The sequence below is a fragment of the Phalangium opilio genome, unplaced genomic scaffold (genome assembly GCF_054372755.1).
Source record: "Phalangium opilio isolate 3A_F unplaced genomic scaffold, DU_Popi_V2 ptg000024l_1, whole genome shotgun sequence".
Classification (NCBI taxonomy): Eukaryota; Metazoa; Arthropoda; class Arachnida; order Opiliones; family Phalangiidae; genus Phalangium; species Phalangium opilio.
This window is the reverse complement of record NW_028324155.1, coordinates 1,264,666-1,285,926: the sequence shown is the minus strand read 5'-3', so window position 1 is coordinate 1,285,926 and position 21,261 is coordinate 1,264,666. Positions and strand designations below refer to the sequence as shown.

The following is a 21,261-nucleotide window of genomic DNA, read 5'->3' as shown; positions in this document are numbered from 1 at the left end:
GTGTATTTCATTACGGTAGCTATCCTGGAGTGACAAAATGAAATTGGAATTTCAACTAAGCTCCACAATATTTTTTAGAATTAATACTTCTAATCATAAATTGAAGAAAAAAATTAGGAGCATCATGAATGAAGGAGAGTATGAAATCATGTTCCTATTTTCCAACACCCGTCAAGCTGCCTCTCAAACGCCAATTTTAAGAATTATTTTCATGTAGGAGTGAAAAATACTGACAGTGAGTGTCTTGGATGATCTGAACCGGGACATTTTTCATCCTCCGCGGAACAGGTATAGCCAAGAATGACATTTTGTGATGCTAGGCTAAGTTTCAGCAGTGTACCGGTACAATCCCCGATAATTTTTGTATACGTTGAAAAGTTGAGAACGAATGCTGAATTGTTAGAAACTTTGAATCTCAGCTTCACAGTAGGACGTATATATCGTTTCGATTTTGTATCTGTGGCTTTCCGTGACTCGATCCTCTTTCTTTTTCCCGCCATTTACCGACTCTTTGGCGCGATTTTTGCAAACGTCAGATCAGTTGCGGCTGAAGCGAATGGGTTATACTGTTGCTGCGGGTTTCCATTATAAATCAATTTTGAACGACTCCTTCCGCGTGTTAAGCCTTTTTTTCTCTTTTTAACTCGCTGATAGGAAAGTGCTTGGCATGGCGCGCTGGGTGTTATAGCTTCTCCTTAGTCATCTCCTTTTTTACAAAACTAAGAATCTTTCGCAGCCCTGGTTTTAATATTTGGAAGATGCAGTCCTTGCAAAGAGCCTCTAGCTACCACCATCTCTCTCCCACCCACCACCCTTATCAAGAGTAAATACAAAATTGAGGTCGTTTTAAAAATGCATTAAAAGTCCGTGTTGCTATAGAAATCAGGTTTTCTATAGATGTACAAACAGAAACTGTACATAGTGAAATCACTATGTACACTCACTCGAACTTTTGAATCCGGGCACTTATTTTTATCAACTCTTGCTCATAGCTGGTCCCCCTCAATCTCTCCTTTATAATAGTTTTCACCCTACCATCCATTTTTTCTCAATTTTTAAGATTTTATAAGCTGCTGAAGGATTTTTACGAACATCGGGTGCGCCCCCCATTTTTTGCTGTAGAGTGGTATAACTCGCCTCGATTTCAATAGAATACTTCTATGGAAAGCAGTAGCAGACTTGTTCTCGGCGTTAACATTCAATTCCCTTCCTTCTGAAGCAAAATAGCTCTAGTATAGACACGTGTTTTCGACTGAAATTGCCTGTAGAGTCCATATCACTCTAAAGTTTCCAGGAAACCAAAATTAAGCACGCTTTTAAATCTGGTAAGACGCTAGTACGCGTATTGAACTATTCATTTGGGATGTTATTCAGCTCCAAGTTCGCTCCCTTTTGCTTTGTATTTTATTCTAACCTTTAAAACTATAAAGTAGGGATACAGGTGCGTCCGATGGGACTGCGAAAAGAAACGAGAGTCATTCTCAGGAAATTTCGTTTTACTCGAAACTCGAAAGAAAGCCAAAGAAGAAAGTTTTCACTTAAATTGATACTACAATATTAGGCGGCGACAATAGTTTATATATAGCCATTTAAAGATAATTCTCCCTCGCCTTCGAACGCGGTAGAAAGTTATCTTGAACAATACTTTGATAGCAAAAGAGAAACTGGAAAGTTGGAAGACCGAGAAAGAGAAAAATACCTTTCCTATATGGAGGTATAAAGGTATAAACCGAACTTTTTTCTTCGGTATACCTTCTTTTTCTTAGAAAAAAAAGTACCACGGTCTTCTTTGCAATCTTAAGTGCTTTTCAAATGGATGATATACCCCAAAGGGCACCTTCAACCTTCCCAAAGCTCTTGGTATAGTATTGGTAGACTCGGCCGGAAGAACGTTCCGTTTAAAAACCTTTATCGCCACACCGCGGATTCGATCTATATTGCAGACCCCAGTGCTGTCTCAGAGTGAAATATTGCGAGAAATAAAAGAATGCTATTCTATATTGATAAGCCTGAATTTAGATTAAGTTTTAACCTTTAGTTCTTATTTGTGGATGTTTAGAGTTGAAACTAAACTTTAAGTAGCTTTGGAGGTTTTATTGGTATCAAACAGTTCGGTAAAATAATTGTTTATCGTATATGAAAACGTCTAAGATCTTTCAAGTTAGGCACGAGAAACAAAAATCATACGTGTTTTTCAATTTCTCATAAAAGTTCATGTCCAAGTTAGGCCTAAACTTAACGAAGTTGAAGTGCAATACTTCATCTTTTCGTCCAAAAATAAGCTTTATATTTATACCTACTAAAGCGTATTATGAAAATGGTTAAAAGTCATCAGAAAATCGTATTTTTATCATTTCAAAAGAGTCACTTTGCGCTGACCACGTAAAAGACCGCCTTCGTAATTCCCGCCAAAACTGTTCATTAAATATTATCTAAGACATATTGGTGCGCCCTCTATGTGATTACGTTGCGTAATAATTAATTGGGCATTTTAATTTCATTGTCTCGTGTGAAGCGCCGCTTTTTCTTTCCTCTCCGACCGCATTGACGAAGTTTTCTTGGTAAATTTTATCTTTCCAATTTAATAGGTCAAATAACAGATTATTTTAGTACGTTAATTATTATTAGGTTAATTATTTAATAATTTAATAATAATAATCTGTTTTAATTTATTTTCAGGAAAATGTATTCAAAGCTGGGGGGAAAGATATTTCGTCGATCGCGGAATATTTTCTCCGGATGGGCGTCAGACACGTGGCATCGAATCAACCGGAAGACCTACTAGGCCTAGTTCATTTTAAAAAGGGTAAGTTTTTTTATTTCCATATCATTTTAATTAGAGGTTTTTAATAACTCTATGGGGAAATTATTTGCTGTTTCTGATGGGTACCAAATTTATTAAGGAAAACAAATAATTCATTTAAGTCTAGTTAATTGAGTTAGGAAATTACGTGAGCCTAAGCAGATCTATAATGAATTTTAAATATTCATACCTACTGAGAGTTGCAAGGCTCTGGTCTCAAGAAAAAGGAAAAAAAAGCATTTCTTATTTATTTGTATCTCCACTCTGTGACGTCAGAATTTGTAAAAGATTTAGCCCATTCTGCTTCTCTTTCCAATGATGCTAAGTATACTTGAGTGTTGTGTCTTCAGTTTACTATGTATTGAGAGAGGACAGGGGCTGCAAACTCAAAGATTGTATAATACTATAAGAAATCAACACAGAAATCATAGCGTATTTTTTGACTTAACAAAAAAATTTAAAAATCGAGACATACTTTAGAAAATGAATCAAATTTAATAGCATGTTTTTCGACTATAATACCTATAACAAATATGTACAAAACGTACCCCAAACGAAATAGAAAGAAAATGAAACAGTTCCGGAACATTTTGGTGGGAGCAATTCGAAGAGCGACTATATTATATAAGTTTTGATATATATTTTTTATAAGTATATAACTTTTTTTTTTCTCTCCCTCAACAAACGTATTTTGATTCGTCCTTCGTGTATTTCCAATGCACCACATTTCACCACGCATCGTTGTTACTTACGTCTTTGGGTATATTGGGAAGGGGGTTTAGTTGGTTTTTGGGGTCGAGCGTGAAAGTGGTCCGACCAAATGTACCAATGGAGAAATTTTCCTCCTCATTCTCTGGGTTTGCTTTGTACCGGAGATAGTTTCGCGTATAGATGGGAGCTGGGTGAATAAGTTCGAGACATGGTGCCGCCATTCGAATCACTCGCGGATCTAAAGAACCATGAAAATCACGTATTCGCGAGAGGTCAGCCTGTTCAAGACCCTTTTCCAGTTATACAGAAAACCTTAGCTGCAATGGGCGGACTCCGGATGAAGGTCGAGCGAGGTATTATAAGTTAAACCTTGGGGAAGTGCCACGACATTGTGTCCTGACACATTTTAGCAGCGAAATACAATTGGTCACAAAATAGGAAACACTTAGGCTTCAATATTCATTAAAATACATTGGACACAGGCCAAGGGTGATAACTATTATGGCTCCTTTGTATTATTCATCTACAGTCAACGTATAAGCCCATCCCACATTTCAAAGGCGGCACATCCGTCGTATGCCAAGCTTGATTTGTGTGTATTTGTGACGTGATAGTGTCAACGACATTCCAGTCATAACTAATCGATTATCAAGCCTAGCAAACGACGGAATTGTTGCCATTTAAATGAATGTGTCTATAGTTCATCTTGAAATGACAACTGTAGCGATAGATCGCGTAAAGAAAGCTTTATTACTGGCAATACGAGGTGGATTAGACTATAATAATTAATAATCTGACAATTTTTAAAACCATAGTTAATATAAAATTAGTAGGTGTTAACTGAGATATCATTTCCCCAAAGTTTAACTTCAACACCTCGCCAAACTCTGCACGGAGAAGAAAAGGTTTCGTTTTGGTATAAAAGAAAACGAAATGCGCAGGACACGACTAACCCCATTGCAATAACCCCTCACTTCGCGCACCACCACACAGTCACACACAAAACCAACGGGCGTATATATATTTTTTTATGTATATATATATATTTATATCCTCGTCATCGTATGAAGAAGAAGAAGAAGTATATATACAGAAACGTAGTGGTGAGTTTTTCTTTAACGATTACGGTTCCGGGGGAACGCTCATTGCCTTCCTTTTCTTCGGGTAAACCTTTGGGGTAAACGCCATGTCAAACGGGGACACCGATCTACTCATGAAAAATTCATGAGATATACCCGAGATGTTTCGGCCAGAGACGGAAAAAATCGTTTCTAGAAGATGGCAACCATGAGAACCCAGCGCGCGCGTATAGTCTAGCATAGTAGAAAGATCGGAAATGTTCCCTTTATATGCATATTTTTTTTGGACGAAAACCTTCTTTTCCTTCCCATTTTTTTCTCTTTCTTGTTCGTTTTCACTCCTTTTTCAAATCCTCCTTCCTTTTTCCTTCCATCTGCATGGGGTGCGGGCTCGTGCTAGCTGCAATTGAACCTTGTAGAACCACTAGAGCCTCATGTCGATTTTTCTTTCTAAAGATTTTCAAAAAAATCCGCCCAAGGAAAAAAAATACATAGTATCAATACATTGGGCAAGAAAACACGTTCAGGGATCGGACACTTCGATCGAAGTCATGAAATATTAAAAATGTAATTTGAACCCCTCTTTGCAATAGTAGAAAATATTTTTGGGGAGATTTTAGACTTCAATGCAAATACTAGGAGATATTTTCAAATTTATAATTAATTTTAATCGGGATTTCGATATTAAGATACTATAGATAGATTTTAATTAAAGGGGGCAAAGAAAACTCCTTCCCCCTCTCTCTCTCTCGTGGGATAACTTCAGTGCAGTGTTGTCAGATCCCATGTGAGCCAAGTTGGTTATACTTATACTGATTCAAACTGAATTGCTAGCCTTGCTCTTGGCTTACCAACGGTCTGGCAACACTGGAGGAACCGCAAAATAAATCCCCAAAGAGAAAACAAACTATCACAGATAATGTTTGGAGATACCACTAAATTTCACGCAGTGTCCGATCCCTTGAAGGCAAAAAAAAAAGTTCGAATGGGAACTCATTGGTCTGAATTTTTCTTTAGTGTTATTATTATTGCCCATTTCCGAATGTTTCGGGGTGGTTCCCTCTGTGTTCGCATGATTTGAAGGAAAAAGAAATCGTTCTCGTATATTTATATTACTAAGATATGAAAGGTATACTGCAAGTTGTATCTGTAACCCCCGTCCCACTAGTTCTCATATCGAAATGGATTATTTATACGACACAAATGGCCGAACTCCGGTTGGGTCATGCGAAAAAAAGGGGTTGTAATGTATCCTTTTCGTATATTATAGCTCGTTTGTTGCCTCCCGGGACAACCGAACGTTGTGGTCAAATATGTTTTACTTTTTCGAAAAGAAAAAAAAAATATGTAATATAGATTTTTTTATTGAATTTCTTAGAACTAGCAAGAATGGTATAGATAAATCGTAATAGTGTACTTTAGTAAATATTGCGGACACGCCAGTGTACTGAATGGATTCGTTCATAGTATAATTCATTAATATTTAGTTCCCGGATAAGCAATATCGTGTTTTATTTATAATAAAGAGATACGGGAATCGGTTTTTGAAGATAGCAAGAAATACCAACTTTCTTAATTCAGTTAAGGCCCTTTCAGACGACTCAACTAAATGGCTCAAAAAGTTGAGTAAGCAAAAATTGGTCAGTGATAAATTTTTGATTTGGTGGTTTACTCAACTCAAGTTGACTCATCTAAATGAGTCAAAAACGTTATACCGTCTGAAAAGGCCTTAATATAACGTTTTATTCAGGGATGAACCTCTAAGATTAGGATAGTTACCTACATTTTTTTGAAGTATAAGAACTAAATTGAACTGAACCGTAAGAGCTAGGTCAACTGAAAAAATGATCCCCATATTATCCCTATCAATTTCGTATTATCCTATAACAATGCAAAGCCTTTAATAGCAAATTTTGGGATAAAAGAAAAGAGGGTTTTCTTCTGTTCTTCGTCAATCAGTCGAATCGAAAGAACGAAAATGACTTACCACTAATGAAAAAAGAAGTTTTCCGCCTTTCGCGCCACCGCCGCTGCCGCCTCCGTTCTTGGACCATGCAGCAAACGTGTCGGGAAACGTTAAAGATTGATCTCGAGACTAAGGTTCTTGGTTTGTGTCGGTTCCTTTCCTCTTTTTTTTCAACGTTCGTTCCTGGCTTCCTTCCTTCCTTAGTCGTATTATTTTTTCACCTCTTGTTCCTCCCAAGTTGTGTGTAAGACAGAGAAAGCGAGAATCAGAGGCTTGAAAACGAACAGGAGCAAGAAAAAGTCCCCAAATTTGCAGAAAAGGCATTCATCAAGGTTTCTTTCTTATTTTCGGCTTTATTTTTCTCTCTCTCTGTTCTTTTTTTTCTCCGTCTCTGGAATTATTTTCGCGGGTTCTTTCCCGGTACGGCGTACAACTGTGAGAAAAAAAAACACCAAAAAGAAAAAAAGAAATAATATAAAAGGTGGGAGTCTGCATTTCGTGCAAAGCGAAAAAAAGTCACGATAAAAAACGATTCGGAATAGCTCGAAAGAATCTCCGCACCTTAAAAGTAATTTTGTCCTCCTCCCCATGTAACCTTTTTCTGTACTTCTCACGGGGGTGTAGATACCTTTCTTACAGGGTTTTAGGGAGGTTTTGATTTTATTTTTTTTCTCTAGTTCTAGCTGGGATTGTGTCGCGAATGTTTAAGGTTTTGTAAGCACCACCTCCCATCGACTCTTCGGTTTGAGTCAACTCTTTTTCTTCTTCTTCTTCTATTTTCTCTTTTCTACTTATCCCACAACGGGAGAAACTCAAGATGATTGTGTTAATTAGATTTTGGGAAAACCCATCCGAAATTCTTTTGGCGCTAAACCCTTTCTTGTTAAGAACCTCAGCACCTTTAACCCTCTTTCCAAGAAACTTCTCATTGTTTTTATCGATTAAACGATTCGTTGATGTAAACGAGTTGTTACTGGATAGATTGGTTGGGGATTGCACAAATGAGAGATGAATTTTGCAAATGTCTGAATGGAGAATAAGACTTGAATTGAATTATCCGTAAAAGGCCCACTTGACTATTTGTTAAGTGCGAACAAGGAAGCCAATTTTATTTCAAATTTACGTGTTGATAAACTAATCAACAAAACCCTTGAGATTTTCGTAGTCCAACTCCATCTTTAGGGATGGAAAAAATTGTAAATGTCTTCCTGTAGGTCAATACCAAAATGATTGTATTTTAAATTTTTTAGCACTCGGTAGTACCTACTCAAAACGTTGAGCATTAACATTTAATCTGGCCAAAATCTAAATATCCAATTTTCCGTCGACTCTTGATGCGGAAACCCGGAAGGCAACGTTAGGATAAAACCCCTTTAACTTGAATTCAACTTATATTAAATTAAAATCCCCAACAAATCTTATTTCGTCGACCACCAGCCGCACCACCTGTTTAATATTTATTCAATCACGAACCAACTTTAACAAAAGAATTTCCCCAATAAGAAAAGGAAAAGAGTGTCTAGAGATAGAAGGGGAAAAATCCGTCTATTCTCCCGAGAAAAATTCACCCAAAGAGCGTATATTCTAATGAAGGGCTTACTGTAGTATTTTCCGAGTTGGAAAAGATGCATGAAGGTACCTTGAAAACGTAGGTAAGCTAAAAAGCCTCCGTATAAGAAAGAAGTCGGTCCAAAAAAGGCAAAAAGCCGTTTCCATTTATGCGTTCTATCCTATAGACTTATAGTCCTAGCACAAAATATAAACATTTAAATTCGCGTTTTTGTCCCGCCTTCTCCTTTTAAAAGGGTTAGAGACAGCACACAATTTCAAAAATTAAATTATACACTCCTATCTGAAAGAGTAAATCTCTCTTGATTCAGAATACATATTTATACAGTAAATCCTTAATTTATATTATTATTCTTTTATTAATTATTTAAAACCCGGCTTTCGAAAACTACTCACTGAAATATTTCCTAACGCTCCCCTAATGACGTCACCAGGAGAGCAAAATTTAACTTCAACGTTATGAGGTACTATCCAAATATCCGTGTTCTGTTTAATATTACGAAAAGAATGAGTTTCTTTAAGTCGTTTTATAACTCAGTAGATGTTTTACAACCAAAACTAGCCTCTTAAAAAGAAAAGTGGTACTACCCCTTTAAGGTTCTTTTTCGGCGCTTCCGAGGAAGCTGGGAGAAGGCGCTGGACATATTCCCTTATATTCCTACTTTTAGATCCGCACCCTTTGCATCTTTCCAACCCCCTCTTTCTTTTGAAAATCTAGCTTCCGTATCGTTCGGGATGCCTGAACTGGAGAATGTAATTTTCCAGCGTATAGAAACTGTACACAAGCAAGACTCGTAGAGCTAGAAAAGAGTAGATGGAAAGCGAAGCTAGGCCTAACGGATCAATACGCGCTTAGCTATATCTAGATCTTCGTTTCTTCTTCTTCTTCTTCGGGTTGAGAAGCTTCTTCCGTGGTATAAACGAAAAAGAAGGCGTGGATGGAAGATGGAGGGTGAAAAAAGAACTTTTTTTCCATCGTCTTTCGGACCTTCTTTTTCGCCTTTCTTTATCTCGCTTTCACAGCAAAGTTTCCGCGAGTTGGCGCGAAATCCGGCTGTTGGATGAGCGCGTGACCCGGTCGTCCAAAAATCTTTGATAGCTTTTACAGGAATCCTAGAGTTAGATGAGGCACTAGCTAGGATTGGGTCCCATTGGTACGTGTAATACTATCTCTACTGATCTATTATGAGTCTATAACAACTTGTAGGTTAAACCTCTATAGCTTTTGCTCTACTAGGGTTCAGGAAATTGTACCTTTTCATCTGTATAGAAAAAAAACTGGTCATTTTCATCTTCTCTTTTCTATGTTTTCTCTCACTTTTCTCTCTCTCTCTCTCCCTCCCTCCCTTGAATGTGCTTGGATGTGGATAAATGGCGTCTGCCCCGAAGCATTCTTGTACCCGTAGACTATTATTTTGACTGTTTCCACGACCCTGTGTAGCTTACACTATGTTTTATCACGATTATATGATGGTGCTGAGTTTGCTCGTTTTATGTTTTTATTCTTATATTTTTTACGGAGGAAATCGCGTTTTTGTTTGGGAAAGATTATCACTAGCTAATGGTATTAACCTCCAACAAAGATCTTTTCTTTTTTCGTTATCAAAATTTAGTAAACGTGGTAAATACTTTTATTTTAGTTGAACTAAAACCAAAAATGGGTCAACCAATAAATCCTAAAAATTTGACATGAAACCCTACTCGAACTTCTAATGATTTATACTAGAATTTTTGGAGTTAATTAAATTGGGTTTAATCAAGGAAGATTTGAGTGGTTTTCCCATTTAGTTTCGCAATTAAAACCTTTTCAATTTTAGATTAAGAACATTTTAATTTTGTAAAATGGAAAGTCGGAATATTCTACCCACTCCAGGGGCGGTCTACAATTAATAAATCCTTAATTTATTTTAAGCTTAACATTAATTGATTGCAATTAAGGTCTAATTTCGCTCTTAATTTACCAATACGATGTTACTAATTAAAGTATTTTTCTCTCTCATTTAGTGATACTAACTATACTTGAGTGTATGACGCCTTGTTGGGTAGCAGACTGAGTGGGAACTACAACTACAGTTTGGTAAGTCTCAATTTTGACTCGATAGTTTGCCTTTGGCTTATAGTCTTAGCGCTCTGGGGCTATTCCAATATTGCGTAAACACACTTTGCTATATAGCTCACCGGGCTTGTAACATTCGATTGAAACGCGTTTTCTGGTCATTGGTCAAACTCGGCCGGAGTTATCCAGTGTAAACAGACGTAAGGTAAATCTAGACATAACATACACGATGTTATCGATCACGGAAAATATGTTTGTTTTATAAACAAATATTTAATTTAACTATCGTATAATATCACTCGACTGCATGGTAGTATATACTCTACGTATACTTTATGGTAATAGTCATGGTTTGTATTAACATATCACGTGAAAGTATTGGTCAATGGTGGTATGAGCTTGGCGTTAGGTAAGAACTGAAACGGATACGTATTGACGTCGCGTGATGCTTTTGCACGAAACGTTCGCGCTCGTAAATGCACAAATTGGTCTCTAGTCGTCGTTCGAAAGATTTAAGGCGTTAACGCGACTTTTTGCAAAAATTAAGAAGTACTAGGCCTAATTTGCGACCGACTTAACGTGAAATTTCATTATTTACTCGACATCTACCGCATTTCGCGCAATTCCTTACTTTCCACGTGAATTGACGTCACTTTAATTGGACGAACGTTGCGGACGACAATGTGTGCATCCACCTTAAGAGAAACCCAAACATTACTTGGTCAATCGATGGAGAGAAACTAACCCCTTTTGGCCTTGGCTATAAGCGGCGACCCGCGGGAAACGAGGGTCATTCCTAAAACATCGAAACCTTTCTCCTTAAGTGCCTCATTTTAAATTCAGCCAAGTCCCCGCGTCGGAATCGACCCAAGCATTTCCATTGAAAAGTAACAAATTCCTTAGCCACCGCTCCACTCTGGCTACCAAGAGCAAGCGAAAGTGGCTCGTTTTCAATTAAATATACGGATACAAACATCCATATTTAAGCAGATATAGGAAGTCACATTTTTCTTTGGATATTATTAATTTATTCAAATAACAACCCAGGTTAGTTGGAGAAAGGTAAATACGGGATTTTTCAAAGGGAGGTTGAAATTGATATCGCTATATATAAATGAGTTAAAATTTAAAGTAACTTCGTAAGTACTTGGACTGATGTCCGATTTGAAGTGTCACGCGGAAAAATTTGGTATAGATGTTTTGAAAGGTATTTTTATCGGCGCTGCATTTACGAATTATCCCTTTTGAAGCGATTCAAATCCGTATCGAGGGAAAGGAAGGTAAACAAATCGTTACTTTCTGTTTATCCGCTTACTAAGCGATTCGGATGGAAAGTGAAAATCCGGGTCATTTGTTTTTCTCTTAAAATTTGTTTAGGTCACCTCGAAAACGATAAAAAAAAACAAAAATCGCTCTCGCTTTTCCAGCAAAGGGCAGACTTTAAATCGATTAACCTGGCTCGGTTATAACAGGCTTGGTGTTATTGGCAATTCTTTTTTTTACTTATTCGACCCTTTTTCCGCACACACGCTCCAAAAACAGCTCAAAAAGGAGGACGGTTTAAATAAAAAAAATCTTGGGCGTGATTTTGTATCGTTGGGCGTGAATAAAAAAAAAAGAAAAAGAAACAGATACAGGGTTGCAGGAAAAAGGGCGAACCCGAATTCCCAACCGACTCTAGATCGGTGAGAACTTTAGGCCTTTTCGGTGTAAGTCGTGCTCAACGTTCTATGGTATATTTAACACAGTGCGGAATTTAGGATGAAGTATCATGCATGCTAGGTGTTTCTCCTGGCTTTCGTAGGACAGGCCCTTCTAGGTTCGCGGCGTGGCATCTTCTTCCCCGGAAGAAAAATTGTCAGGTGCTTTTTTCGATATTCAGAAATCTTCGGGTCACCGCTTCGTATTAAAGCGAGAAGCGATTGTGTTTTCGCTCGCTCCAAGGATTGGGAAAATACGCGGGAGGATAGGAAGATGAAAAAATATATATATAAATCTATTTTTGCTTGCCAAAGAATGCTATACGAGATTGGTTCCCCCTTTTTTTTCACATTGGCTACCCTCTTCCAAGCTTCCCATCGTATCGGAGATCTCATAAGGGATATAGAAAAAGCTCTCTCGATAACCCTGTTCAAGATGCCGTCGCTAAGTAGGCGAAGAGCCACATCCCCATCCTCTTTACCCATCGTCCTTTCTCCTATCTCTCTCTCTCTCTCTCTCGCTACGAAATATGTAAGACGTTTCAAGTTGCTTAGAGAAGCGAGAGACGGCCGCGGCGATGCGACCGCTTCTCTTCTCTTCACTCTTTTGCTCTTTTTCGTCGTCGACCCGTTTTCCAACTGTTTCTCTTTCGCCTTCTACACCGGCTTTGGCATCATCCCCAAATTGTTCGATCTGGACGGTCTGGAATCGATTGGCGACCACGCAGTTGGTTGGGGTTTTAGTACTAGTTGACTTTTCCGTTATTAGTTTAAGGAAAAAGGGTTGGGTCTATTAAATTTTTGTCTTTGCTCGCTTTTTTCTTTTTGAGGGATACGAAAAATTGGAATAGGACCTCTTTATCTTGTCAAGAAAGAGAAGGATGATTCCACTTTCATCTTTTTATGCTTACTCAAATCATTCCAATGAAATGAGGAAATTTTGACTTCTTGCGAAACTCGGAGTATCGCGGCCAAAAATCAGAGTTCAGCGAAGTATAGTGCAAACTCCAAGTTTGTACAACAGTTCTGAAACTTTCTGCATCCGATTCATTAATCCTTTCGCTGGAATTTGGAATGAAAATCTCTTCGCCAATGCCCAATGCACACTCTACAAATATTAGTATCGCTTCTTGACGAGAATATTTAGATACGCATCTGTACGCGAAGTTCTAAAGTGCCGTATATACTAATTGTGCAAGGCTTTAATTTACGTCGTACCAACAAGAACATGCATGGTCTAGTCTTCTAATCGGGACCAAAATTTACGTCCTAGATTCCCGCAGGCTAGATCTACTATTCCCGCTGTTCGTTATGTTTCTCGCTCGCTGATGTCTGATGAGTTTTGGGACATAGCTAGAGTATGCCAGGCGTAACGGACGTCTAAATCCAGGACTTCATGCTCGAGTATATGAATTGAAGCCTAGTCCTAATTCGAGGCTTAAGCTTAGCTCCGCGTTGGTATTGTACTGTCGGGACAGCAGCCTTTCGTAATTAAAGAAGCGTAGAGAAAAAGCTATTCTCTATGGACTACTGGAGAATAAAAGGGGACGAAATCGTATCATAAATGAAGATCGTTAGAGGCAACGGGACACAAACACCAAATATAGGAGTCTCTCTCTTTCTCTCTCTGTCCCTCCCTCTTTTCTCTTTGCGTCTCGTTTTCCTTCATTTTCTAAATATTCCGGCTTGAAACTATAACCCCGTAAAGAATGTCGCTGGCTCTGGCGTCTCTCATTTAATACAGTCGGCTCGTTTCGTCCGTATTAAATGTCTTTATCACCGAGTAAAATCGCCCAATGGTCCTAGCTTCTGAAAGGCGTCCCCTTTAAGTGTATTTTTCTGGCCGCATCAAAGCGAACCGACTTAATGTTCATTCGTTTCGCCCGAATTACTGGGAAGCGCGCAATTTGAAATATATATATATAACAAAACACCGGTTCTATCCGTTACTCTTTCGTAATCTATAGCGGGGTTGGGGGTGCATGATTTTCTCTCCAAGTTATATAATAATTATTTCCGATTCGTTGATTTAGTCAAAATGAGCAAACCCCGGTCCGATTATATAAGTTTTCCGGACCTCTCTTCTCTCCAGGAACTAAGGTTACGGGGTTTATGTAGGAATTTTTGGGGTTTTCGGATTTCACGGACCACCACACCCAAGAGTTACGAGTTGCATGGTTGGTTATAGTACCAGTCATACGTTCTGAACCTCGCACTTAGTGTATAGTTAAACGAATAAGCACCACCAATCGGATCCTCAATTAAAAGGCTCTCGGAAGTTATTCAACATTATTACGAGGTACTTTTAGTTTTTCGTGACGTCGCGTCCTTACCTATTACCATACATTTCAAGGTTTGGTTTATCTGTCCTAGAATGGGTATATGCCTCAAAATTAATTCATTTGATTAACTTGCGCGATAAAAATGTGCAACTACTTAATTAAATGAATTATAAATTTAGCAATCATTTCACGTGGTATTAACGAGGATCTTATGCACTTCAAGAAATGAGATCATTTATTTTAATTGTGGCAGTAATTGGTCTTCCTATAGTTCGTCAACAAAATAGGTGTAGCCTCTCAAAAATTTATTTTAAATATTCGATTGAATTTGTGACCTCGATTGCAAGCTTTAACTGCTCACTTATAGATAAAATTGTCACACTAGACCGGAAATTATGAAGTATCAAAACTAAAATTTTCAGTGAAGCGGCTATAGCGTCGTATCATTTCGTATTACAGTACATACGCGTACTTGTAATTGGAGTCGCCTCAAACTCAATGAGGAGTTTCCCCATGCATTCCATTAATAATTAGTAAAAGCCTATGGGGGCCCCTTTTATCGTCAACCCATAACCCCTCCCCCCTCCTCTCCTTATCAAAGCAGTACACCGCTCTGATTTACCCTTTCGAAAGAGTCCATTTTGATTAATTTAGCAAATTCGTCTGGAAATATTCGAAGCGATACTAATCGGTGGGAAATAACGGGCAGACTCCCTTAAATTTATTTCGGTATAAAAAAGGATATAAAGCAGACTCGAATATTTTCAGAATTACTAGGTATAATAACCGTAGCGACTGTACTCTTCATTTTAATTCGAAACCCCCTCTCTTCCTATTATGTGTGGGGTTCAAGAAAAAGATATTAAATGTTCATGGAAAATAAACTAATGGAACTCAATCTACAATGGTTTGTAATATTACACACGTTCCACGGCTAACAAGAATTTTAATTATACTCGAAAAGGAGACTCTCGGATCACAAAGGCGTATGAAACAGAGAGTGAGAGAGAGGGGGGCGCGAGTCAAAATTTAAATTAAAAGACAGTGAAAATACCAAAAGAGGTCCTTGTCCCCGCGCTTTACAATCTTACAGATCAATTAACTTCGTTGCCATTTCGCGATACACAGATACACGTAAATTCAACATTAGCATTGAAAGTGGCTTAGACGTTTTGACAAATTTTCGAGGTGAATACTTTAAATTGTGCCGCACTCTGCCTCGTATAGCTTAAATTCTGAAATATGTTTGTGCTAGTGACAACTGAGTGGTGTTAGCCGGAGAACAAAGCCGCATTGTTGCGTAATATTGTTCAGAGTGGCCTTGTTGCGTAGTTCAACTTCTCGTACCAAAAATCTAATCGTGAGCTCGAGTTAGTTTCGATCTGTCATCTTTAGAATTATACAATTCCGAAAATTGAAACGCTGCTTATATTGTACCACTTTAATAGCGAATTCCACCGGGATGCTCTCTAAATGCAACTGTTAGGTCTCTATTTGCACCATCTTTCTTAGTCCTGCTCAAAAAGAAATTTTGGTCGAGAACGTGGAATCTAAGAGTTGCTTGATGATGCCCTATAGCCTTCCCAGTGGGTTATAAAAATTTGTTCTAGACTTACGTCTGTTGCTCTAAATATTAGAGTGTATAGCACCCAGGAGATATGATTAAAGTACCATCTCCATGAAAATATTCATGGCACCACAACTTTTCGGTAGGACTGATGCACCGATTCTTGAAATAGTTTCAACGCGTGTTCAAAACGAGCACGAAATTTTGTAAACGTCCCGATATTAGAGTAAATGATCACAATTGGATTCAACCAATTTTTCAGAAAGAGGTTGTAAAAATGTAACGAAGTACTTGAAGCGTAAAGTTAAACCACGCTTCTTGAGGTAACCCCGGTTTGATTGTTGAACAAGATGCTCGTTCGTTTTATCTTAGTTCCGTGGAAAAGGGGGATGGGTACTCTATATATATCCCTTGCTCATCTCAACAGCCTATATAATTAGTTTTCTTGTTTGTACCGAAAATGCCGTTATAGGCTTTTAAGCCCTCTAGAAAGTTATAAGCGCTGGTGCATGCTTGGTAAAGGAAGCGAGAGAGTGAGTCGCGTTGGGGTGCGGAGATACCTTTTAAAAGTTTGAATCGTAAAAGCGCTGCCTGATATGCTCTTAATCCTTTACGGACCAGGAACCTTGAGGCCTTGTTTTGATAGTTTTAGGAGAAACGGGATCGACTCTTCCTTTAGGAAACTTTACGCTAAAAGGTTTATGGCTTCCCTTATCCCCCGAAAATGCGTGGGCCTTTTAAAAGTCTGAATTTTGGTGTTGTCCATGATCCAACCATCTTAAGCCTAACTATGTCGCTATACGGTATACCCTGGATTAAGTACAGACACATAAAATGTTTTACCTTGGCACATCACTCTCTCGCTATGATGATTCATCCATTTTTATCATATCATGGCGTACAGTTAAAGCCGCCGGAATTTGTAACCTCTAATTCGTGATGCTATGTAAATGGCCGTGATTGAGACCGCCAGAAGTAGCACCCCAGATTGAGGGTTGCGGGCCGAAGCGCAGACCAATTGTCCGGAAGCCAAATCGGAGATGGGATGGTTAACTAGAGGTTGAGGGGACGAGCACCGAGTTTCTTTTGGCATGTTGACCACCGATTGTTGCTGGTCGTTGATCCAGTCGCGAAACCAGGATATCCGGCAATCGCAATGGAATGGATTATCTGAAATAATCATGGAAAAAAAAGTATTTGAGCCTAGTTACAATCGGAAAAGGGTGGAGATTTTGTTCGATGGCTGAAGGGGTATTCCCTACAGGAAAATGAATGCGAAATATATTGCCAAACTATAATTTGCACCATGGGATAAATTTGCGACGTTCTTTCTCGCCCGCAGTTTTAAATGGAAATTTGAAAATTTTTATTTCTGTGGAACTGGGAATAAGGCTTCCTCCCATTTACGATTACGACAGGAAAACTCCATTAAGAGGTTTTTGAGAGGAAAAAAAAGAGAAACAAAACTTTCAAAATGATTTTTATTTTAAGGAAAGAGTTAGGCCAGGATACCAATTGCACGACTAAAAATAGAAAAAGAATAGAAACCTTTTTTTTCTTCTGGTAGTTAATGGCGTACTTGTATATTTTTATCTCAAAGCCATGTACTCTCCCCCCCCCCCTCATAGAGTAACATAATTTCATTATTAAAAGACGTAAATAAATTGTTTATATATCACCAAAAAATCTTCTAGCCTTTATAAACAGGGCAAAAGTAGTGAAGGCGTAGTGGTACAGTATACAACCATTGCACAAGTTATATCTTTCGAGCCTATAGCTGTTATCAGATCGATTTATTTGACCTAAAGGGCGGATCTCGAGATCTAGCTGCGGCGGCAGAGGCCCTTCGTGGCACTTTAAAGGTAGATTCGGTATTTCTCTCGAGCTTCGAGCTTCTCCTCTTATTCTGGAATAGAGCACGTAATGCTTGGCCTAAACATAAATGACGAAACGTGCTCGCCATGACCATGCAACGCGGGCTCGAAATAAAGGAGAGCGATATAACTCAAGGTTTTCTATGTGTGCCATTTTTTATTTCTTTTTCTATTTCCCCCTCTTTCTCTTATATATAGCTATGTTCCTAACCAACCATTAAAATTAGGCATCCAACTACTTGAGAAATAGAGAAAAGATAAGGCTCTCATTTGAGTATAAAAATAGAATTCTGATTCTCTGGTATCGCTTTATAATATAAACTTCAGAGAGTTGTTGGACCCGAGGGGGTAGACATTTGAGAACTCAGGTGTACAATATGTCTTGAACTCAATGCATTGTCAAAGCTGAATTCTTTTGAACTCAGGTGTACACAGAGATCCAGAGCGTCTACCCCCTCGGTTGGACCGACTATGTCTGTAAAAACTCAGTCGTAGACCTCTTGTCTGAAGGGATGGTTTGAACAAAAGTGTCTTTTTTCAAATTTTGTCTTCATAAAGATGTAATTCTCAAGATTTTTCCATGCAAACTTAGTAAAGTGGCCTTTGTAAGCTACGGTTACTCGCATATCTTCTTGAAATATTCCTCTCAAGAATGGTAGTTCATTTTAATAATTCCTCAATTGAGCTTAATATACTTGCGGTAATGTCAAAGCTGGTCATTTTATTTTATATTAAAATCTATTGTGCTTGGAAACCGAAGTATACGAATCTTTTTTGTCTGTATATTTTATATATCGTAACGGAAGTGACATAGATCTTACCGTGTAGATCCAAGACTTGAATAGTGTCCAAGACGTTCATCAATGTCTCGTATTGAATAGTACCAAGCTTGTTCGAATGTAGATAGAGCCATTCAACGGCGTGTAAGTTATCCAATGATCCAGGCTCTAAACTTTCGATACTACATGGAAATATGAAAATAATGAACCGATATTTAATTATTAAAAATATACATTTTTTAACACATTGCTGAAGGATGAATTTTTTTGACACGCTTTGAAAAATATATTAGGAAATCCACCCCTTCTATAGAATCTCTTATTTTCTTTCGGAAAAATTGGATCATGAAGTACCCGGAGGCTTTTGGGAGTCTAAATAAGCTTTCCTCCTATAGCTTTTTTATACTACATTTGCCCTATACTGGACTTTGAGTGTTTTCTTTTTCGGCGGAGGCACATGTAGGCCTAGTTCTCTTTCAGCTATCCTCTCTGGGAAAAGATCGATGAAAGAGAAGTTTTGTCGCGCTCGTACGATAGGGTCTTAGCTATATATACGACAGTATCAAAAAGTAAGCCTCGTCCGATGCAAAAACATCAAAAACCGGGGTTATGCCTTATATACCTAGAAAGGGAAAAAGAGAGAAAGGGGAAATATAAAAGTATGAAATTTTTAGCCCTCTAGAAATCGCCAGGGAAAACTACCGCTTTTTCTGTTGTTTGCCCAAAACTTTCAGCTGGTGATTGTGTTGTGTAATCATTCTAATGTATGTTTGTAAGCTTTTAATACGATATAGTTTGTCCATTATTTAAAATTATATTTATATTTATTTATTACAGTGCCTACTAGTTCAACGTAAAAAAATAAATAAATCAATAAAGAATAGGCAAAAACATTTTCTCGTTCAATACATCCATAAATTCAAGTTATGATTGGAATGTTTTAGGGATGACCCCTTAATTAAATTACCATTATCTTTCAGTTTCCTAATTAAATTTAAGGGGTCATCTGCAAAATACTCAAACCAAAACAGTGGCCGGACGGAAAGATGTCATAAAACATTTTCAACTCAAAATCGCCCAAAGATTTATGGCAAACTTATTAGAAACCACACATTAATTTCGTACGTCACGCAAAACCTCAGAAACACTATAATTATCTTAAATCATCAAAATTATACTCTAAAATATAATCCTGCATGCCCTTTTTGAAATTTATATACATATTTAAATACGCTAGAGATGTAATATAAGGTTTTAAAGTATGGTATAAGTTAGTTTTAATTTCGTGCTCAGAAAGGAGCTAGTAATTTGAATATAAATGAGCGTGGGATTTTTTTTTCTTCTTCCCCCGCCAACCAATTTTGTCTTTTGTTCTTAGTGGGATCGCGCGCGCGCGCAAACTCGGACCAATTCAGCAGGCTATGAGTCCCTAGCACGCGCTTCTCACGCAGTCGGTGCGCTTTTGTGTTTTTGCATCGTTGACCATGCGTTAATAATAGGAAAGGAAGAAGTAAAATGGGCGCCAATGTAATACCAAAGTAGCTGCGGAGCTATAAAGAAAAAAATCTCCGACACGTAACAACTTTAATTTATTCCCTAAATCGTGCCCAAATTTGTTCACTATTAACGTGTCGATATACGCAAGTTTTTTCGATAAATCTTTTTCTCGTTAAAGTTTCTTACCTGTTTTTCTGTAAGTAGAGGTATTTAATATTGACGCCGAAAGGATAGAATGCGTCTTCTCCAACGTAGGATATATTATTTGATCTTAAATCTAGCTGTCGTAGTTTAGTTAAGTTACGTAAAGCCAGCGTTGGTACCGCCATTAATTGGTTATTCCCTAGTTTAAGCCATTCCAATGAACCTGCGGGCGATAAAAATGAAAATGGTATAAAACGTTAGGGTTTATGTTTAATTGGTATTTCCGTTTGATAAGTTATAAGATATTATGCTAAGTAGGAGTAAAATTATGTAATCTATTATAGAGGATCTAATTAGTCAAGGGTAATTTAACCTCAGTTAAATAATCTAGTTAGGTATGTATCTTTATACCATAAAATCCGTAATTTGATGTACATAAGAAGCTGACATATTTCCGGTTTTTAATTGGACATGATAACTTAACGGAGATATGGGCTCCCAAATATTGAGTGGCCCCTAAAAACAAAGGATATGGTCACACACGTGACCCTTTTTTAAATTAACCAAGCATTAAAAAAAAAATAAGAAAATTCAGAAAATGAAGAAGGAAAAACCGAACTTCAATTATACACTTAACTTTCACCAATTTCGACAATAATTCATACATATAAAATCATAATTTCCTTTTAATTTCACTTAGGACTAGTCGGTAATTCTTTTTCCTTTTCTTGTCGAAACCTTTTAATCACTTTTATCTCGAAATGCATGCGCAACTGCTTGTTATACGCGTATCTGAAGTTTATCTGTAACAGAAACGAGCTTCTTCGGAGCGAAACTAATATCCTCGTAATGGTTTCTGCTCGTCGTTAACGATAAGTTTATTTCCAGACCTTTTTTTAGATAAATATATATCCAGAACGTTGTCCTTTTTATCAGCTACACAGCTCTTAACCCTTTTTTTCCTTCTCAAAATGAGCTCCTAAATCATATAGTTTCTTGACCACTATGGTCCATTGTTTAAGTAGATAGGGGGGATGACAACGGTTCATCGTTGTTACAATACGTTTGGGAGAAAAACTTGGCCACTATCACGAGTTTTATCTATTAATATCCTACATAATTAGCCCATGATGCTCGACGAGAATCGCGGTGTCTCTTTTTCAAACTTGATAAAACAATAATATTGTAGACGGAGTACTTAAAGTACAGTTTTTGATGGGAGAAATAAAGAGTT

General features: G+C 37.7%; 1 protein-coding gene across 2 annotated transcripts in view; it reads right to left on the bottom strand.

Moving 5' to 3' along the window:
• Positions 1-3,309: 3,309 nt before the first annotated feature.
• The window catches only part of LOC149692023 (uncharacterized), a 38,565-nt gene continuing 20,613 nt past the window's right edge, over positions 3,310-21,261 (bottom strand). The window contains exons 4-8 of one of the 2 annotated variants that reach the window (XR_016382577.1): positions 20,070-20,250; positions 18,429-18,568; positions 16,577-16,903; positions 6,581-6,992; positions 3,310-5,043 (exon numbers count right to left, since the gene is read on the bottom strand). Coding sequence is in view for 1 of the 2 variants with exons in the window: in XM_089867651.1 (XP_089723777.1) it covers positions 16,638-16,903; positions 18,429-18,568; positions 20,070-20,250 (587 nt within the window). In the remaining variant the exon portion in view is untranslated. Of the gene's footprint in view, positions 5,044-6,580; positions 6,993-16,391; positions 16,904-18,428; positions 18,569-20,069; positions 20,251-21,261 lie in introns of those variants that run through there. The other variant, XM_089867651.1, reaches the window with a different exon arrangement.